Consider the following 18,741-nt stretch of genomic DNA (forward strand, 5'->3'; position numbering starts at 1 on the left):
CACCTCAGGCTGCTTTATTTATTTCTTTTCTGCCAGGGATACACTTTTAAAAAATATTTTGCCTATCTTATTTGATAAAAGCACCATATTTAGTGGTGGCAAGTTAAAAACGATTACATTTTAAATTTATATATAACTTTCATTTATATTTTAAAACAAATCCATAGTCCGTGTTCTTCTATCCTATTTTTGTTTTCTATTGCCCCTCTATCTTTCTCTTTTTCCCCTAGGCTGACAGGAGGACAAAAACACACATGCACACTCAAGCATGCGTGTGCATGCACATGCACGCAAACATTCACAAATCTGCTTGCTTTCCAATACAAGATCTCAGTCTGTAGCCCAGGCTAGCCTCGAACTCATGGCAATCCTCCTGCCTTCGCTTCCCAAGTGCTAGAATTAAAGTCTTGAAGCTCTCATACATAGCAAACACTCACAAATCTTAAGTAAACAGTTTTAGAGACAAAAAGGACAGAGATTACAAAAGTAAACAGAATTCTCTTATTTGATAGTTCAAAACAAAACTTCCAGATCCTGTGAAAATATTCAGCATACTTCTCCTGTACAAACACTAGGTGTTTTTCAACTTCTGGTATTATTATCTACCTATCTAGCAGAAGCAAACACAGTGGTGTACAGGATGGCTAAATGCCAAAGCCCAGGTCCCTCCGGACCCACCGAGCCGGGGTCCTAGGAGCAAATGTCCCCAGGCTCTGAGTCCATCACCAGTGTCCCCAGTGTGACTACCAGGAGAAAAGGACAATTCCTGAGGACTTGGAAGGCTTGGCCTAGTGCCTTGAGACACATTTAGCCGCGTACTTAATCTCCCAGGGCTGTGCCTACTGTGGCAATGCCTGCTATTCTTTACCATCTGGAGCCCGGAGTTGATATTAGCTTCAACCACACATGCAAGAGAAAAGAAAAGAGAAAAAAAGGGGGGAAAAAAACCCCTCTCATTCACATTTAACTGAAATTGGTGGCTGAACAATGCATTATGCTGCCTAGGCGTTCAGGCTTGTAAGAAAAGGGAGGGGTACAGTACAAACCTTCTCCTTTGTTTTCTGGTTCTCTGCTCGAAGGTCTTCATAGTCGCCTATTGCTAAAGGGAAAAGAAAAAGAAAGAAAGCGACATTAGAACTCTCAAAAATTCACTGTGGGAAAACCTGCGAACTCAGCTGACCCCCCAACAACTCGCCACTAAGTTCAGCCGAGTGGAGAGACCACCAAAGGGCTTTTGCTTTCCAGTCTCTGCAGGTGTGAGCCCACTGCACTGAACTCCCATTCTCCCCAAGGCCTCAGGAAGACCCACGGGCCAGAAGGGACCTTGAAAAGTCCTCCTCTGTGATCTCAGCACCTGCCAGTGAGAGCACCCAGGACCCTGCCGTCCCCCCCCCAACAGTACTAAAACTGGAGGCTCACTTAGAAATTAAAGTGAGCTTGCACACTCAACACAATGTCATTTGTCTACTTTATTCAGTGCAGAGGTTTGTGGGATGGACATTGGACTGAGAATATCTGTCTCCAGGCAAGACAGGCAGTGGCCATGCCATGGTCAGCAACCTTCGTTTCACTAAGATGGGAGTGCAGACTCCCAGATATGTGGGGTGCTCATGATGTAACCTGAACACAATTTTTAGGCTTCCTTGGAGTTGAGCGTATGAAGTTTGTAACAGTGACCTAAGGTGACTCGAGGAAGAGCCTCTGAGGCCAGTCTAGTCCACCAGCCACTAGACAGGACTGTCACTGGGAGCTAGGTGATCACGTGGCCGCATGTTCACCTGTGCAAAAATCTTAATTGGGATTTATCTTCTATGAGTAGCTCAGTTTTTTTTTTAAGTTTCCCATTCCTATTAATAATCTGAAGACAAAAATAAAAGCCTGAGGCCAATAACTTTAATGGATCCCAGATGGGTGCCAAGCATGGAGACACATGCCTGTAACTCCAGCCTTAGGAAGATTGGGGCAGGAGGCCCCACCCTAGCCTCAACCACCTTGTCTCAGCCTTCCCTCCCACTAAAAACGAACATCCCATAGAACCTGGTCATCGGCTCCAAAAAACGTATGTTTCCCAGAAGAGCAAAACTACCCCAGAAACAAGCACCTAACCGGGAGAGGAACAAGCTTCAGAGGCCAAAGGGCTGGGGTCGCCCGCTGTGACAGTGGTGCTAAAAACACTGAGGTCCGAACTCACAGAAGCCACAGACCCACTGACAAACAGCTCTGGACACACACATAAAGATGGAGCCCTTTCCATGCTCAACCGGAAGGAGTTAATAAAGCACAAAGTGAAATCCTCAACACCTGGTCTCCTTATCGACGCCTGTCACAAATATTCCAAAAACTGAGCATGAACCAAATCGCCCTAGGAGCTAGACAATTATTGCAATGTGCAATGATTTTTAACATAAACAAAACCAAGAGTGTTATTTGAGATTTCTAAATACACGTTGATGCTATTGGGTAGTAGACTATGGTCACGGCCCCAAACATCATTATTCTACCTAACACAGCTTCAAAACAGAAAAGATAAACATATTTTATTGACCGACTTTGGCTTAAACTACTTAGCATTTAAATGTATCTGCAGGGCTGGGCAGATGGCTCCACTCGTCACAGAAGTGTCAAGAATGAAGCTCGGGCCGGGCGGTGGTGGCGCACGCCTTTAATCCCAGCACTTGGGAGGCAGAGGCAGGTGGATCTCTGTGAGTTCGAGACCAGCCTGGTCTACAAGAGCTAATTCCAGGACAGGCTCCAAACCACAGAGAAACCCTGTCTCAAAAAACCAAAAAAAGAAAAAAAAAGAAAAAAAAAGAATGAAGCTCGGGTCCCCAGAACCACATAAAGATGGGCACAATCCCAGCATCCCTATGGAGAGATGGGAGGCGGAGTCAGGATAATCCTTGGTGGCTTGAGGGATGGCTAGCCTGGCACATACAGAGGACTATAAAAACAAGAGCTGCTGTCTCACATAGGCAGGTGGAGGAACTGACAAGCAAGGTTATTCTCCTCACCCCCTTCGGTTTTTCAAGACAGGATTTCCAGACCAGGCTGGCCTTGAACTCAAAGATCCGCCTGTCTCTGCCTCCCCAGTGCTGGGATTAAAGGTGTGTGCCACCACCCAACCAAGGTCGTTCTCTGACTGCCACGTGTGCGTGTATCCGTACACATAAACATCATACTCACACACAATTTTTTTTTACTTAAAATGTTTTAAAGTATCTGTAGATGAAATTTAAAAATCAAAATCAGGGCCAGTGAGATGACCCATAGGGTCTAAGTACTTCCATCAAGTCTGATAACCCGAGTTCAATTCCCAGTATCCACGTGGTGAATGGAGAGAGCCAGCCCCCTACGCTGTCATGTGACTTCCACGTACACACTATGGCGGGTGCATGCACACACGCACATCAAAATGGATTTACCACTGCATTATTAGTGACCTACTTTACAGGCGTACACATACACAGTAATGGCTTATAAAAGTATACTCTCAAACTGACATTAAGAGATAAGAATTTTTTTTCTATTTACAACATCAAATAATGGCTTGGGAAGCTTTTCTAAAACTACTCACACCATGCCTCCATTATAGTGCCGATAGACCAGACAAAACACCGCAAACTCCTAATTGCTGGCTCTTTATTACAGGCATTAATTAAGAACCCTTCACCTATAATATTTTAATAGAAACCGCAGAAAGCATACTTTACTTATAGCTATGTACAACTGTAACAGACAACAAAAGCAAGGACTTAAGTAGGGAAAAAAAAAAAACGGAAGGAGCACAATGACCTTAGTCACAGCCGGGGACCGCAGGGGGTTGGGGCACAAAAGAAAAGAAAAATGTTGATTTCTTTGAAGTTAACAACAGCAACAACAACAAAAACAAAGCTCACTCCCAAAACAACATTCATGCACGCGTACACACAAATGCATACATATGAATATGTGTCATCCTGATACAGGGGTATGGCTATCAACGGCTATGAAGTGGCCTCTATTTTTCAGGAACTTCATTTTTTTAAATTATGGATATGTATGCTGGGCAGCTCCTGCAGAGGCCAGAAGGGGGCACTGGATCACCTGGAGCAAGATTTAGGGGTGGTTGTGGGTGCTGGAAACCAAACCTCCTCTGTATCAGCAGTGAGGACTCTTAACCTCAGAGCCATCTCTCCAGCCCCCTCAGCTACTTCTTTTACGGTATGTTAAGAGGCTTCACAGAAAGCAGTGTTTTACTGCCTCAGAACTGGCTAGCAGTTTGAACATTTAAAGCAAGCGTGCGCAGCTCAAGAGGTTTGGCAATGCTATCCTTTGAAGCAGTGCCTCACACAAATGTGACGGGTTCCTTCCCATGGGAAAGACACAGCTTGGGAAGACTTCACACCTCGGCTTACCAGCTCTATAGATGTCTAATTAAATGAGCACGTACTGGCTGGGAGTCACCTCCCGGAGCCTCGGCTTCCTGGTGTAGATTCGGTCGTCTTACCCTGGGAAGAAAAGGAGCTAAAGTAGGCTGGTGTTGTCTAGTGTCAGCCATGGTAATTGCTACTTAAGTTGCAAAGCTTGCCAGATCCTGATTAAACACCCAAAGAATGTCCTGGGTTTCAAGGTTACTTTTATTTCTGCCCACCCCCCAAATGGCTGACTGAAAGCAATCTGTGAAAGCAGGAGACACTATGTCACCAAGCAAAGGGAAGCAAGCTAAGGCGCTAAAAGCCATTTGTCACAGCAAATCCTGGCAAGGGTGTGGAAGCATGCCTGATACCAGACTTTTCAATCCTTGAAGCATGCTTGAGCCAGCTGGAGAGCTTGGCAATCACTGAGCCCTGGACTCCTCTCCACAGTGGGTGCCTCTGGGGTTGATCTACAGAGTCTAGGGTGGAGTTTGGTCATCTTTACTTTTATTTTTAAAGAAATGAATTCCCTAATGTGTAGTTAGTGTGAGGAACAACCGCTTAACAGTGTAAAATAGACAAAAAGGAGGATCTGGAGAAAACTAGGTGAATATCGGGGAGAGCATGTGTTTAAGAATCACTCTGGTTTTCCATTCTCTTGGTCGCTAATGCTAAAGGAAGCCATCTGTAGCTTTGTCTTGGGCCACCAACGAGCTCCCAAATAAAGACACAGATACTCATGGTTAATTATGAAGGCTCAGCCTTTAGTTTATGCTTGTCCCACTAGCTCTGATAACTTAATTCAATCTGTTTTTCTTCATCTGTGTTTTGCCTCGGGGCTTTTTAACCTTTCTTTCATTCTCTATGCCCTGCTCTCCTGCTTCTTCCTGACTGGCTGTCTGGGCCCAGTGGTGGGCTGGCTCCCCTTTTCTCTCTGCTCACAAGCCCCGCCTATCCCTCCTCTGACCAGCTATTGGTCATCCAGCTTTTTATTAAACCAATCAGATGCCTTTGGCAGGCAAGGTGAAACAGCAACGTATCTTTACATAGTTAAATACTGCAAAAACAAAAACAACACACTGGAATGTGATGTTTTACTCTTTTGGCTCTAGTCTTTTGACATGGCGGGGTGGGGGGTCTCATCACCCAACTCCCAAATAAATGCACACATGCAGGCTTATTCTTACTTATGAAAGCCCAGCGTTAGCTTGGTTTTTTTCTTTTTTCCTAGCCAGCTTTTCTTAACTTAACCCATATACTTTTTGTCTCTGGACTCTTTCCTTTTTTTACTTCTGTATATTTTACTTTCACTCTTACTCCATGGCTGGCTGTGTGTAGCTGGGTGTCTGGCCTCTGCCGTCCTCCTCTCCTTGTTCTCTGGCTGCTCCTCCTCTGGTAGTTATTCACAGCCAATCTGGCACTTGAAAGACCACCCTAAATACCTTCAAAAACCCACCAAACTCCTCCAATCTTTCAGAAGCATCTCACCCATATGTTCTTTCCCAGTAGCCAGTATCAGTGTCCTAACTCAGACCTTCCACAGTGACACCCACTTATCTACCCTCTAATTTCCTATTCCGGGTTGGTTCTTGCTCTTTTTCTCCCTTCAAAGTTTCATTTACCTAAGAACCTCCAAAGACTTTGGCAACACTCTCTTAAACCCCACTTCTCTTCTGACCACTCAGCTCCTGCCTGCAGACCACAGAGTCTAGGTAAACAGTTCTGCTCTACCCATGAGGGAGCTCTTCTTGTATGTCTTGGGCAAAATCAGCAGTTATATCTTAATATACTACCAGAGCACCCTACTCATACAGAGGCTGAGCACCCTGAACACCAAAGTCTGAGATGTGAAAAGCTCCAAAATTGACAACTTTCTGAAGGCACGGTTCCAGATTTTGGACCATTTGGGACTTCACATTTTTAGATCAGGGATGCTGAAATGGTAAAGTCTATACAAATATCCACAAAGCCAGAAATATCCAAAACACAAAACAAGTATCATACCTCTACTTGAATCCCTGTGCACAACACAACATTACAAAGCCATCTGTACACATGTCTGCCTGCTTTCCTTTTCTCCCCACTCAATGGATTGTGCTCTGCCTATGTCAACAGAATATCAAGCACAGAGTCCACACCTATGCCAAACAAATGAACAAAAGGCTCATACAAACATACTATGCAAAATGATTAAGCCAAATATTCACATCTCCATTGTAGAAGTGAGGACGCAGATGCATTGAGAAGTCACAACTGTAGTAGGAAGTGGAGGCAGATCCTGTTTACTGATTCCCAGACACTCACAGCAACTGACATTGCTAAGAGTGACTGTGAGGAACCTGATAGCACACTAGAGGGGAAATGGTCCTTTGGGGTAAAGACTACGCCTTTACCCGCCCACGTGTCTGCATCTAGGACAGTGCCTGGCTTAAAGTAAGCACCGTTCTGGAGCAGGAATGAACCTGCAGTCCGGAGAGCATATCATCATCAGCCAGGCAGGGTCTCTCACACAGATGCTACTTTAAGACACAATAAAAACAAAGCCTTAAGGAACAACCAAATGTATCTAGACAGAAAAGCACAACACTGTTTCCTGACATTTCCTAGTACAGATTTGTATCCATGGGCTGAGCCTGCCTGTAGGACTCAGGGAGCCCTGAAACCTGACTAATGGAAGTGAGGACTGGAGCCACAAAGGCACTGTTCAATTAGGACAGGCTCCCCTTCTGCTCGTCCCAGTGGACCCCCTCCACTTAGAGCCAGAGTTGAGAGGGAAGCCATTTATACCCCACTTGTTAATTAAATCATTATAAAAGCCAGGGGTGGGGGACCACTGGGACAGCTGATCAAAAAAAACAAAGGTGACAGATTTCCTATCAGGAAAGGAATTATGGCAAGCCTGAGCTCCATCGACACTAGGTGGAACACATTTCAGTGCTAATAAAGAATAATGCTGAAGAACTCTCTGCAAACCGTATGAATGGCTTCAAATTAAACATCCAGAAGGGGGAAAACTAAGTATTTTTACAGTCTGTCTATCTATCTATCTATCTATCTATCTATCTATCTATCTACCTACCTACCTACCTATCTATCATGTATCTGTCTGTCTGTCTGTCTATCTATCTATCTATCTACCTACCTACCTACCTATCTATCATGTATCTGTCTATCTATCTATCTATCTATCTATCTATCTATCTATCTATCTATCATCACATATATGTGTGTCTGGTCTCTAGCACGTAGGCTTGTACATCACACAATCTCCACAACAACAACAAAAAACAAATAAATGGTACAGCAACAATCCTCTTAGATCCATTAGGGAATTGAGATCTCAGGGCAAGTCCCACCCCTGTCACTGGAGACACAAGGGCAGCACAGAGGAATATCTTACGGCAGTGAATGGCTGGAAGAAACCCCTGCTAAAGATCTGGGACCCAGACAGGAAAATCTAGGCCATATGACGCTTTGTACAGATTGTGTTTAAAATGCCCTTGAGGTGGGGAGGTAGAAGGGCAGGTTAGTCAGGAAGGGGGAAAGGATTTTTTTGTTTCACATCCTAGAGGTTCCTGCTTTTAGATATAGCCACTCTACAACAGATGCTCAGAGAACTCTGTACCTGTCTTTTTCTTTCTCTCTCTCTCTCTCTCTCTCTCTCTCTCTCTCTCTCGCTCTCGCTCTCGCTCTCGCTCTCTCTCTCTCTTTTCCTTCCTTCCTTTTATTCTTGATGCAGGGTCTCTCATTACATAGCCCTAGCTAACCTGGAGCTCACTACAAAGACCAGGCTGCCCCCAAACTTGCAGATAGCCACCCCTCCGATTCCCTGTCCTGTGATTAAAGGCATGGCCACCATGCCCAGCTTGCCACTCTGTTCTTAAGACCTGATCTCAAGAGAAACTGCTTTACTAGAGCCTTACAGACTTGGAAGAGGGAAGTACCCAAGTCAATCCCACCCCATCCCCCCTCACACCCCAACCCCAAGCCTTCCTGCTCCCTGGAGGGCAGGGCTAGGGTGTAGAACACAAAAATAAAGCAGAGAACTTGTGAGATCACAGCCCCAGGGCAGATTCACTACTCCCTATCCCGGACTGACACAATCACAGAACAAAGAGACATCCAAGCCTTACTAATGCAAATGTTTACAGAAGATTTTTTCATGATTAACTAAATTCAGGCCTGCCCAGGATGTTCTTAGCGCGTGGAGGAATAAACAAGCTGTGGTAGATCCATAAAATGGAATATTATGCAGCAGAGCAATGTGATTGATCAAGCCACAGAAAGACCTGCATATTGCTAACTTAAGAGTCGATATGAAGGGCCACATGTACGGCATGAGTCCAACTACAACACCCTGGAAAGAGCAATAACGGAATCTGTGGCCATTAGCAGTTAGAGGAAGAAGCAGGGAGTGACTCGAGTGTATGGAGGTTGGGGAGCAGTGAGACTATTCTGTGTGCTCCTGTAATGGCAGGCACATACCATATACTGCTTAGGTCCCATGAAAGTCCAGTACAAACTGAACCCTGGGCGGGCAAGATGGACCTGCTGGTAAAGATGTTTGCACCAGGTCTGGTGACTTGAATTTGACCCCCAGAACCCATGTAGAGGTGAAAATAGAGGACCGAATCCATCAGGTTGTCATCTGACCGCCCCATGAGCGCCATGGCATATATGTGCCCACACACTCACAGACATACACACACATACATACACACAAACACACATGCGACAGATACACACACAATACATACCCACACAATCACACACCCACACACATACCCACACACACACCCACATACCCACCCCCCCACATACATACACACAGACCACATACACACACACAAATACACGTACGCACACATATACACACACACATACACACGGTATTTTTTAGAAAAAAATAAACTGTATTGTAAACTGTAGACAATAACGCACTAACATTGGCTTAAATAATGAAATCACAAGCACAACAGAATTCAAGATATACATGTTTTTTAGATCTATCATTAAATTTATCTTGAATTTTTCTTGTACCCCGTAATAATGCAAACAATTATTGGTCAATTTAAAAAGGACTATTTTTCTCCAGCCCCATGAACATAGAAATGTGTATAAGAATGTAAGCGACATTATCATTTCAGTAAAATTGAATTTTGTACACGTTAGATATAGAGCTAGGGAGAGGGCTCAGTAGGTGGGAGTGCTTGCTGTACAAGCACGAGGACCCCATGTAAAACACAAGCCAAGTGTGGTCACACGCATGCTTCTAACCCCAACACTGTGAGGGTACAAGCAGAGACAGGAGGACCCCTGGGCTTGTCAGTCACCACCCTAGCTCCAGTCTCAGGAGAATAAAGCAGAGGGATAGAGCAGGACAGCTCTGTAACCTCTGCAAGTGTCCCTGAACACTTGCGACATGTGCACATGCATGCACGCACACACACACCTGCACCTGCTTCTGCACACCTGCAACTACATACACACCTGCACAACACACCTGCACACGTGCATAAGCACACACCTACACGTGTACATTTGCACACCTGCACACATCCACCTCCTTCTGCACATTTGCAGCTACACACACAGACACACCTGCACACACACACAAGCACTCGCACGCACACATGCACACCTGCATGCACAAACACACACAAAAAAAATTAGATACGTCGGGAAAAAACCCAAACTTCAAAGACAGTAGTCATCAGGGAATTTTCCTCTGGAATAACCATGAAAACTCAGATCCCAAAATGCTTCTTACAGTTGGTTGTTGACACATGGGCTTAGAATTCCAGCACTGGAAAGGCAGAGGCAGGAGAACCATGGCAAGTGTGAGGTCATTCTGATCTTCATACTGAGTACTGGGCCAGCCTGATCTACAGAATAAGACCCCAAGGAAGGAAGGAAGGGGGAGGAGAGGGAGAGGGAGAAGGAGAAGGAAAGAAAGAAAGAAAGAAAGAAAGAAAGAAAGAAAGAAAGAAAGAAAAGAAAAGAAAAGAAAGGAGGAGAGAAAGGGAAACACAAAATGATCGGCTACCTGCCTGTAACCAGCAATTACCCTCCCGTAACCTTTCGCCATCCCTAGACAACGTACAGTGCCAATTCAATGTGAACTCTATGGAAATGGTTGTCATATTACATTATTTGAGACAAATTATAAGAAACCTTTTTCAGCTATTTTCTTTGTAGAAATTGTATATTATTGTTTATATGTGCACGATGCTTGCTTGCCACATGTGTCCCTGGTGCCCACGGAGGCCAGAGAGGAGCATCAGATATCTTCAATCTGAAGATATTGAATCTGTGGGACCCGTGGACATCGTGGGCATGGCCTTAAGAATGTGAAGAGTCCCTATGTATCTGCTAGTGCACTTTGCACTAATTGGAACATTTGTTAGATTCTGGGCCCTATTGACACATTCTGATAACCCAAAGTCCACATTTTATTCAGATTCCCTTAGTTTTATTTATGTCTATAGATGGATTTTGATTTGGGTGGCCAGCCACAAAAAAAAAATGACGTGGAGCCTTATTAATTATGAAAACTTGGCCTACAACTTAGGCTTGTCACGCTAGCTCTTATAACTTAAATTTTTCCATTTATAGTAATCAATGCTTTGCCTCGCGGCTTTTTACCTCTGCTCCATCTTGTACCCCTTGTTCCTCTCTGTGTCCTGTGGTGCCTCTCTCCTGCCTAGATCCATGTCTTCACTCTCTGCCTGGAAGTCCTGCCTAACCTCTTCCTGCATAGGTATTGGCCATTTAGCGCTCTATTAAACCAATCAGAGGACACCTTGGCAAAGACTCATCTTCTCAGTGTACAAAAAAAAATGATTCCACACATATGTCCTGTTTCCAGTACCTACACTGAGATATCACATCCCACTTAAATGTCTTATGTCCTTGGGTATTTCTTCACCTTGGTCTTCACTTTTACGACCTTGAGAAGTTCTTCTTGTTGTTGTAATAAAGTATTTTTTTTATATGGAGTTGGGTTGTTTGGTTTGAGTTTTTTCCCAGTGAGATGGGAGAGACAGAGACAAGGCATCAAGTAGCCCAGGCTAGCCTCAAACTCACTGTGTAGCTAAGAATGATCTGAACATGAGACACTCCTGTAGCCCTCCCATGCCGGGACTGTGGCACTACCATGCCCAGACTGCTACCTGTCCCTTTGCTGAGAGCTTGACAGTTTTAAGGAGTGAATCTACCTCAGCCAGGTTTTTTTCTGATGTTTTCCTTAAAAATACATGGAACTTCAAGATTTTGAAGGGAAAACCAGAGATAAAATGTCATTTTATCACATTCCACACACTTTTTTTCACCACACATATTACTTTGTGCCCTGGGTCACATCTTGTTTGTTTTAATTGCTCCAGCGTTGGACAGTGGGCAATTCTTCAGTGAGCTTCCATGTCTCTTGGTCCCATCATGTGAACGTCTTAGTCTGAACACTTCCTTAATTTTGGGACCCATAGGATGCCCCAGGCTTGGCTTGCATATTTGGCTATCTCAATCATAAAATCAACCATTTCCCTTGAGAACCCTGTTTTTCTCATCAGAGGGCACTATTAGCAACCATGTTCTGAATGATAAATATGCTCAAATATATATAACGTAAGCATAGACCTAGTTCTATATGTAACAATCTGTGTCTACACTAAGCTAATACAAGCTCACACAGATGCCTTTAACTCTAGTCCATTACCAAAAGCATGACTTTCAATAGGAAAAAAAAAATTTGGCCCTGCCAAGGTCATAGTATATATCTTATCTGCTCTTTGGAATGATAGTAAGACATAGATTGAGAAAAAATGGGTTAGAAGAAAGAGAGCATCATATGTTTCACTTTAATTTTTTGTTAATATTTTTAAGTCAAAGGAAATGCCAGTTCCCCAGGAGGAGTGTTAACGGAGAGGGGGCTCCAAGCAGCAGGCCTGGCACCAGCTTGTGAAAGTCCATCTCAGGGAGGGCCTGGACACTAGCTCCTCAGTAGCGCTTAGGACCTTGGAAGTAAACTACAATTCTAATAATCATCTGGTGGCTCGGAAACAGGCAACTCCTGGACCACACATAGAAAAACAGTGCCGACATAATCCAATTAAAAAAAAAAAATGGAGTACAGACCGAAACAGAGAACTCTCAACAGAGGAATCTAAAATGGCTGAAAGACACTTAAGGAAATGTTCAACATTCTTAGTCTTCAGAGAAATGCAAATCAAAACAACTCTGAGATTCCATCTTATACCTGTAAGAATGGCCAAGATCAAAAACACTGATGAAAACTTATGCTGGAGAGGTTGTGGGGAAAAGGAAACACTTCTGCATTGCTGGTGGAAATGCAAGCTGGTACAGCCCCTTTGGATGTCAGTGTGGCAATTTCTCAGATAATTAGGAAACAACCTTCCTCAAGAACAACAATACCACTTTGGGGTATATATCCAAAGGATGCTCAACCGTGCCACAAGGACATGTACTCAACTTTGTTCATGGCAGCTTTGTTTGTCACAGCCAGAACCTGGAAACAACCTAAATGCCCCTCGATCGAAGAATGGATAAGAAAAATGTGGTACATTTACACAATGGAGTACTACACAGCAGAAAAAAATAACGACAGCTTGAATTTTGCAGGAAAATGGATGGAGCTAGAAAACATTATTTTGAGTGAGGTAACCCAGACACAAAAAGACAATTATCACATGTACTCACTCATAGGTGGGTTTTAGACATAAAGCAAAGAAAGCCAGCCTACAAACCACAATCCCAGAGAACTTAGACAACAATGTGGACACTAAGAGAGACTTACATAGATGTATTCTATATGGGAAGTAGAAAGTATAAAGAGACAAGATCTCCTGAGTAAATTGGGAGCATGGTGACCTTGGGGGAGGGTTGAAGGGGGAGAGGCAGGGAGGGGAACAGAGAAAAATGTATAGCTCAATAAATATCAATTAAAAAAAGAAAGAAAAATAGTGCTGAAAAGCCAAGCTTGCACATGAAGCCAAGGCAGCCATGTCGTTTCAGATGGCCTTCCACTGAGTGACTCTGAGTGTTCTGCCCAGGGCTGGTTCCTCAGTTTCACACACTAGTACAGCCATGCAAGCCTGGGCCCTTTGAATTACAATAATGCCCCACTGTTTGCTCCTCCAGGAGCTACAGAAACTCCAGAAAAAGCACCCAGGAGTCAGTAGCTTAGCTCTAGGAAAAAGATGAATCTTAAGAATGAGATCTATGTTAACCAACCATCTACACTGGGATAAGGTGATACACATTGTCCATAGTCTGAATACTCAGAAAGTGGAGGCAGAGTCAGGAGTTCAAGGTCATCATGTGATACAGTTTGAGGCTAACCCAAGTATGTCTCAACAAATACAAATACAAATCTTACCATGGAATATTTGTTTTCAGTAGTATTTGCCCAAGAATGGCCACGGCTTTTCGTTTTCTTACTGCCATTGTTTGGTCTTTACTGAGAACACCCTTATTACATAGTTCAGTGGCGGAATACTTGCCTAGCATATATAAAGGTTTGGGTCCCATCCTTAGCACTGAGAAAGATGAAGGGGAGAGGGAAAGAGGGAAGGAAGAGGGGAGAAAGGAATATCATGAGATGGAATTCAGTCTTCACCAGGTTCTCAACGATACTGACCAGCCTAATCTTTACCTATTGTTTGGGTCAGGCCCTTCGATGGTGGGGACCCATTCTGCTTGGGACAGCAACAGTAATCCGTGGTTTTTGTGAGGGATGCCATTCCCATCCAAGCCAATCAGACTAGTCTTCCTGGATTTTATACTGTCTCCAGACCCAGAACTCATCAGCAGCAGGGGCCAGGCCTTCTTCGCTGGTCTCTGATGCTCTCCTGGCGCCTGGCTATGAATATTCAGGGCATGCATGTTGAATGAATCACACAGAAAGCCGTGCACCTTCAACAAATGCTGAACTGAGTCTATCATTTTCCAAAAGAATTCTACAGAGAGAGAAAATTGTATGATGTTTTGTGAGGGAAATGTCCACTTTGATAGCTGGGAAATATGCATCGGAAATAGTACCCTAAGTTACCATTTCTCTGTGCATTAACGATGTCAATCAGCCCAATAAAATAAAGCCCGTGGGGGGAGAAAAGACAAAAGGAGAATTACCTCATTACCTCAGCATCTGCTTGAACATAAAAAAAAATCACACACTGGCTAATTTTTTTAAGGGACATAATATAACTTTCTAGAAAGACATAATCTACCTAATTATAGCATTCAGTAGACGGGAACATACAATGTTGTGAAGTAATTCAGAAGTGGGTGTGATTTATAAGACAGAGCGTGGGGACGGGTACATAGAAATTAGATTGTTCATATTATGACAGGCTCCTTCACTGCGCTTCACAACTGTGGCAGGCCTAACCTCACTCTCACCACTGAGGGCTCCCCACTAGGGACGACGGCTGTCAGCTCCACAGTACCCACAGCAGCCTCCTTCCTGCACAACCCTCTGGGGAAGAGGTTCAAGTTTTAGACCTAAAACTCATTCAAAGGGGGAGTTGCATGAGGAAACAAAAGTGGCCAACAAATACGTGAAGACCAGAACTTCACTGATGGTCAGGGCGACAGACATTTTAAAGGAGACATCTTGCCAGCTCCAATGGCAGAAATTCAAGAACTTGTCAGGCTGCCCAGCTGACAATTACTGTCAGCCAACGCTCACCAGCATCTGTGATGAGGGCACTGCTGGGGGAGGCGAACTCGCACAACTGTTGGCGGAGGAGTGAATGCCTGTGCACCGGATGGCATAATTTCATAACATGCATGCCATCAAATCCAACCATCCCATCTCTAAGAACCCACCCTAGAAAAAATAATAGTCTATTTATTTGCATGCCTCTTTGATTAATGACTGTCTACCAGGCAAGAAACGTCCTAAGAGCCAGGAGAGTCTGATTCACCATCTAGCCACAGGCTCTAGAACTTGGGCCCCACATACAACAAGTAATTGGCAGTTGTTTAAAGACACAAAAACATATGTTTACTCAGTATTAAACAAGGGAAATAGAGCAACCAATCAAAAATGGTCTTCTTGTTCATATTGAATGGGGAAATTAAAATTATGACTCACCACAGCAACAACCCACCATCAACATAAAAACATGGCCATCATACTGGTATCCCCAAAGACCTGATAACCATGTTTATCCTCAAATGCCTGGCTTCCTAGTTAATTCCACATCTCAGACAGCCATTGCATACTCTTAAATAAGTCTTTATCAAAGTCTGGCTGACAAACACATTCTGGTTTTAAAATATGAAACTCTCACAGTAGGTTGAACAACCAACCCTAACACCCACGTGAGCAATCTCAGTGTCGAGGGTGGGGGGAAAGAAACACAAACCTAGGTTCTATTACTTCTGGTTCAAGTACTCCATCAGGAAAATGGAGCCTTTAGAAATACCAAGCCAAGGATTTGTTTTTTAACAGAACAACAAAACACAAGGGAAGGAGCTAGGAACCTAGGAGTCCTCCCTTCTTAAATGTCAGTCCAGCAAAGGGCCAGAGAAGGTGTTTGTGGGTGTCACCATCATTAGCGTATTCTGAGAAGTACAAAGAGAATAAGAGGAAATAATATTTTGTTTTACACTCATTACAAACTTACCATCCATCAAAAGATCTGGTATTGACCAAGGCTGAAAGTTTCCTAAGTCCAGAAAAATGAACCAAAAGTGTTGTGATGAGACACAGGAATTTGTTATTAAAACTAATACTAGTGAAATCCAGTTCTCGTTTAGAAAAGAAAAAAACAAATAAGGCAATCTGTCCAGCTCCTGGAGTCTCAGGTGCTGTGTGGGTTGACTTGGGGCTAATTGTGAATAAGCAATTAACACTTATTCCAGGTTTCTAGATGCTAGATAGAGAGTTTCAGCGAGGTTAGCTAACTCCCTGAGGTGGCACAGTACAGTGCTGTGGAGAGCTTTCCGCCCAGAGTGTGGTGGACACTATGGCTTATGGGCTTGAAAAGCCCCTTGAAAGGACCTCTAAACCAACTGGCTTAGCTCCTGTCTTCAGTCACAAGGCTCAAGAAAGGGCAGGCATCAACTTCAGAGCTGGTGAACTGAGCCAAGAGAAGAGAAAGGACCAGGCTGAGCCACTGAGCAGGCCCCTTCCAGGGTCAGCAAGTCGCTCAGCACGGGCATGCCCTGCACACTTTTACTTCCTAAACCAGTGTGGTTCCTCTTTCTTGACCCACATTTTCAAACCAACCTTTGGGCAGGATAATTACCTGATTTTTTTTTTAAGTGTGTCAGGTTAACTGGATCTAGGATTTGGCTTTGTTCACCAATGTGCTGAGTGACAGTCATCAGCTCCCAAGCAGTAGAGAAACGCTTGCAATACGGCCTGGCTTTCTGGCACCCATCATCAGCCCCGCTCCCTCAGAAAGCCCCACACAGGCAGGGTGTCGACTCACTGACTAATAAATTGCTAAAAATGGGAAGTGATAAGAACACGTCGGTGGCCTAAAAAAAAAATCCCAGCAGGGTAAAGAAAAAGGAACTAGACCGAGCCCCAAAGAAAAGCTGGAAAAGCTGCAGGCCCAGGAACGCTGAAGTGTGCTAGGGTGGGGCCTCAGCTAGGAGCCAGGCCATCCGAGCTACCTAACCCGGCGTCCAGCGATCCTGTCTTGCTCGCTTCTCCCGAGTGGACCGGAGTGCGAGCCGTGACCCTGTCCACGCCCGATGCGTGTTCCTTCCCATCCCCCGGTCCCGCAATCCCTGCAGGTCGCGCTTCTCCCACTGCGAGAAGACGCTCCAGCTCCTCCGCCCAGGGCTCTGCATGGCGCGCGGAGCTCGGGGAGCGCTGCACCGCGGCTGAGCTGCGGGGTGGCGGCGTCGGCCTCACGATTCCCGGGGCCCAGGCTGGCACCTGCGGCAGCGCACGGAGCTGTCCCGGCTGAGGCCGCGGCTCCCGCACCTGCGCCCGCGGGCCCGCCTACCTTGCTCCTTCAAGCTGGTGATGAGCTGCAGCTGCTTCTCCTCGTCCGAGCTGTTCATTTTGGCGGGTGGGGCTGGGGATAAAAGGCAAGGAGGGAGAGGCGAGGGGGACACGGGGGAGGGGGAGCAGAAAGCAAGACGCCGGTGGCGCGGCGTGCGGCTGCACTACCCGGAAGTTGGGATCGCTCCCGCTCCTCCCGCTCCTCCTCCTCCTCCTGGCGCGCAGCACGCGGTGAGATCATCCCGCGCACCTACTCGCGGCCCGCGGCTGCTCCACCTGCGGCGGGCGGGCCTGGGCACTGGGCCCGGGAGGGGCGTGGGAAGCGTAGGCGGGTCAGGTGTCGAGGCCCCAGGGCGCCTGTGCCTCCGTGCGTTGTGGCCTCCGCTGCGCCCTGCATTGCACCCCCGACGCGCACGCAGAGGACTCCCGCCCCGGGTTCGCCACCCCAGAGCTAGACAGCGGATCTGAGCCGAACATGACCAACTTCAGCCGCCCTCTATTACTCATTGGTCTCTGGCCACGGCTGGAAAACCTCTGTTCTACACACTTCTACGGGGAACACCTTGAGGCCAGACCCCAGCAGGTGCATGTTGCCTGCTGTCTGGCTAATTGAGTCACCGCACAATCCTGGGGGAAGGCGTGGCAGTCTTGTCACAGTTCCTCCGCGGGTTTCCATCCATCATACCAGTGTGAAGAGGGGGATATCAGGACCCAGGCCCTGCCTCAGGGACCTCACCATGCATGAACTGCAGGGAAGATCATCTGGTTTCCATGAGAGGATCTTCTGTCTTGGGGGAGCTTGGCACTGCACGCTGAATACCCAATGATACACAGCTCTTGCGCCTCTTAAGGACCCTCGGTTGTGTTCACACCCAGCTCTGGAGTAGGCCCAGGCGGGCTTGGCTTTCTCCAGCCTCTGCTTGAATCTCCCGCACTCTGGAATCCATCTAAAGGATGGGAATAATAATTTATACTCTCCAAGAATTTGAAAAATTGAACAGGAAGAGGAATTTGATCACAGCATCAAATCCAGAATCAATACTAGAAGCTCTTATCCAGCATGCACCAAGGTCCCACGTTCCATCCAATAAGGGGGATGAATGGCTACGAACTGCCCTGCTCTGGATTCTGCGCGGTTTTGTTTTTATGATTACGGGTGTTATGGCTGCTAATTACAAGTTGAGAAAGGCAGAGTTCTTTATTCCGATTGTTAAGCATCCAAGATAAAGCCAACTAAGGAAGCCTTCTGCATATCTTAGATTATTACGTCATCATCTCTAAACTCATCAAGAACATCGATTCAGGACTTCTGGGCATGCCTCATGCCACAGCTTAGGCAAATGTCCAACAGAAGGGGAAGAGTAT

General features: G+C 45.5%; 1 protein-coding gene across 3 annotated transcripts in view; it reads right to left on the reverse strand.

Annotated features, from left to right (window-relative positions):
* Positions 1-17,700, reverse strand: part of Shtn1 (shootin 1) — a 103,412-nt gene extending 85,712 nt beyond the window's left edge. The window contains exons 1-2 of one of the 3 annotated variants that reach the window (XM_075974547.1): positions 17,378-17,700; positions 1,047-1,099 (exon numbers count right to left, since the gene is read on the reverse strand). In XM_075974547.1, coding sequence (XP_075830662.1) covers positions 1,047-1,099; positions 17,378-17,435 — 111 coding nt within the window. In that variant the 5' untranslated portion in view covers positions 17,436-17,700. The remainder of the gene's footprint in view (positions 1-1,046; positions 1,100-17,377) is intronic. The other 2 variants (XM_075974546.1, XM_075974545.1) reach the window with 2 other exon arrangements.
* Between the last annotated feature and the right edge of the window lie 1,041 nt (positions 17,701-18,741).

This window comes from Microtus pennsylvanicus, chromosome 5 (assembly GCF_037038515.1).
Source record: "Microtus pennsylvanicus isolate mMicPen1 chromosome 5, mMicPen1.hap1, whole genome shotgun sequence".
In the NCBI taxonomy this organism is placed as follows: domain Eukaryota; kingdom Metazoa; phylum Chordata; class Mammalia; order Rodentia; family Cricetidae; genus Microtus; species Microtus pennsylvanicus.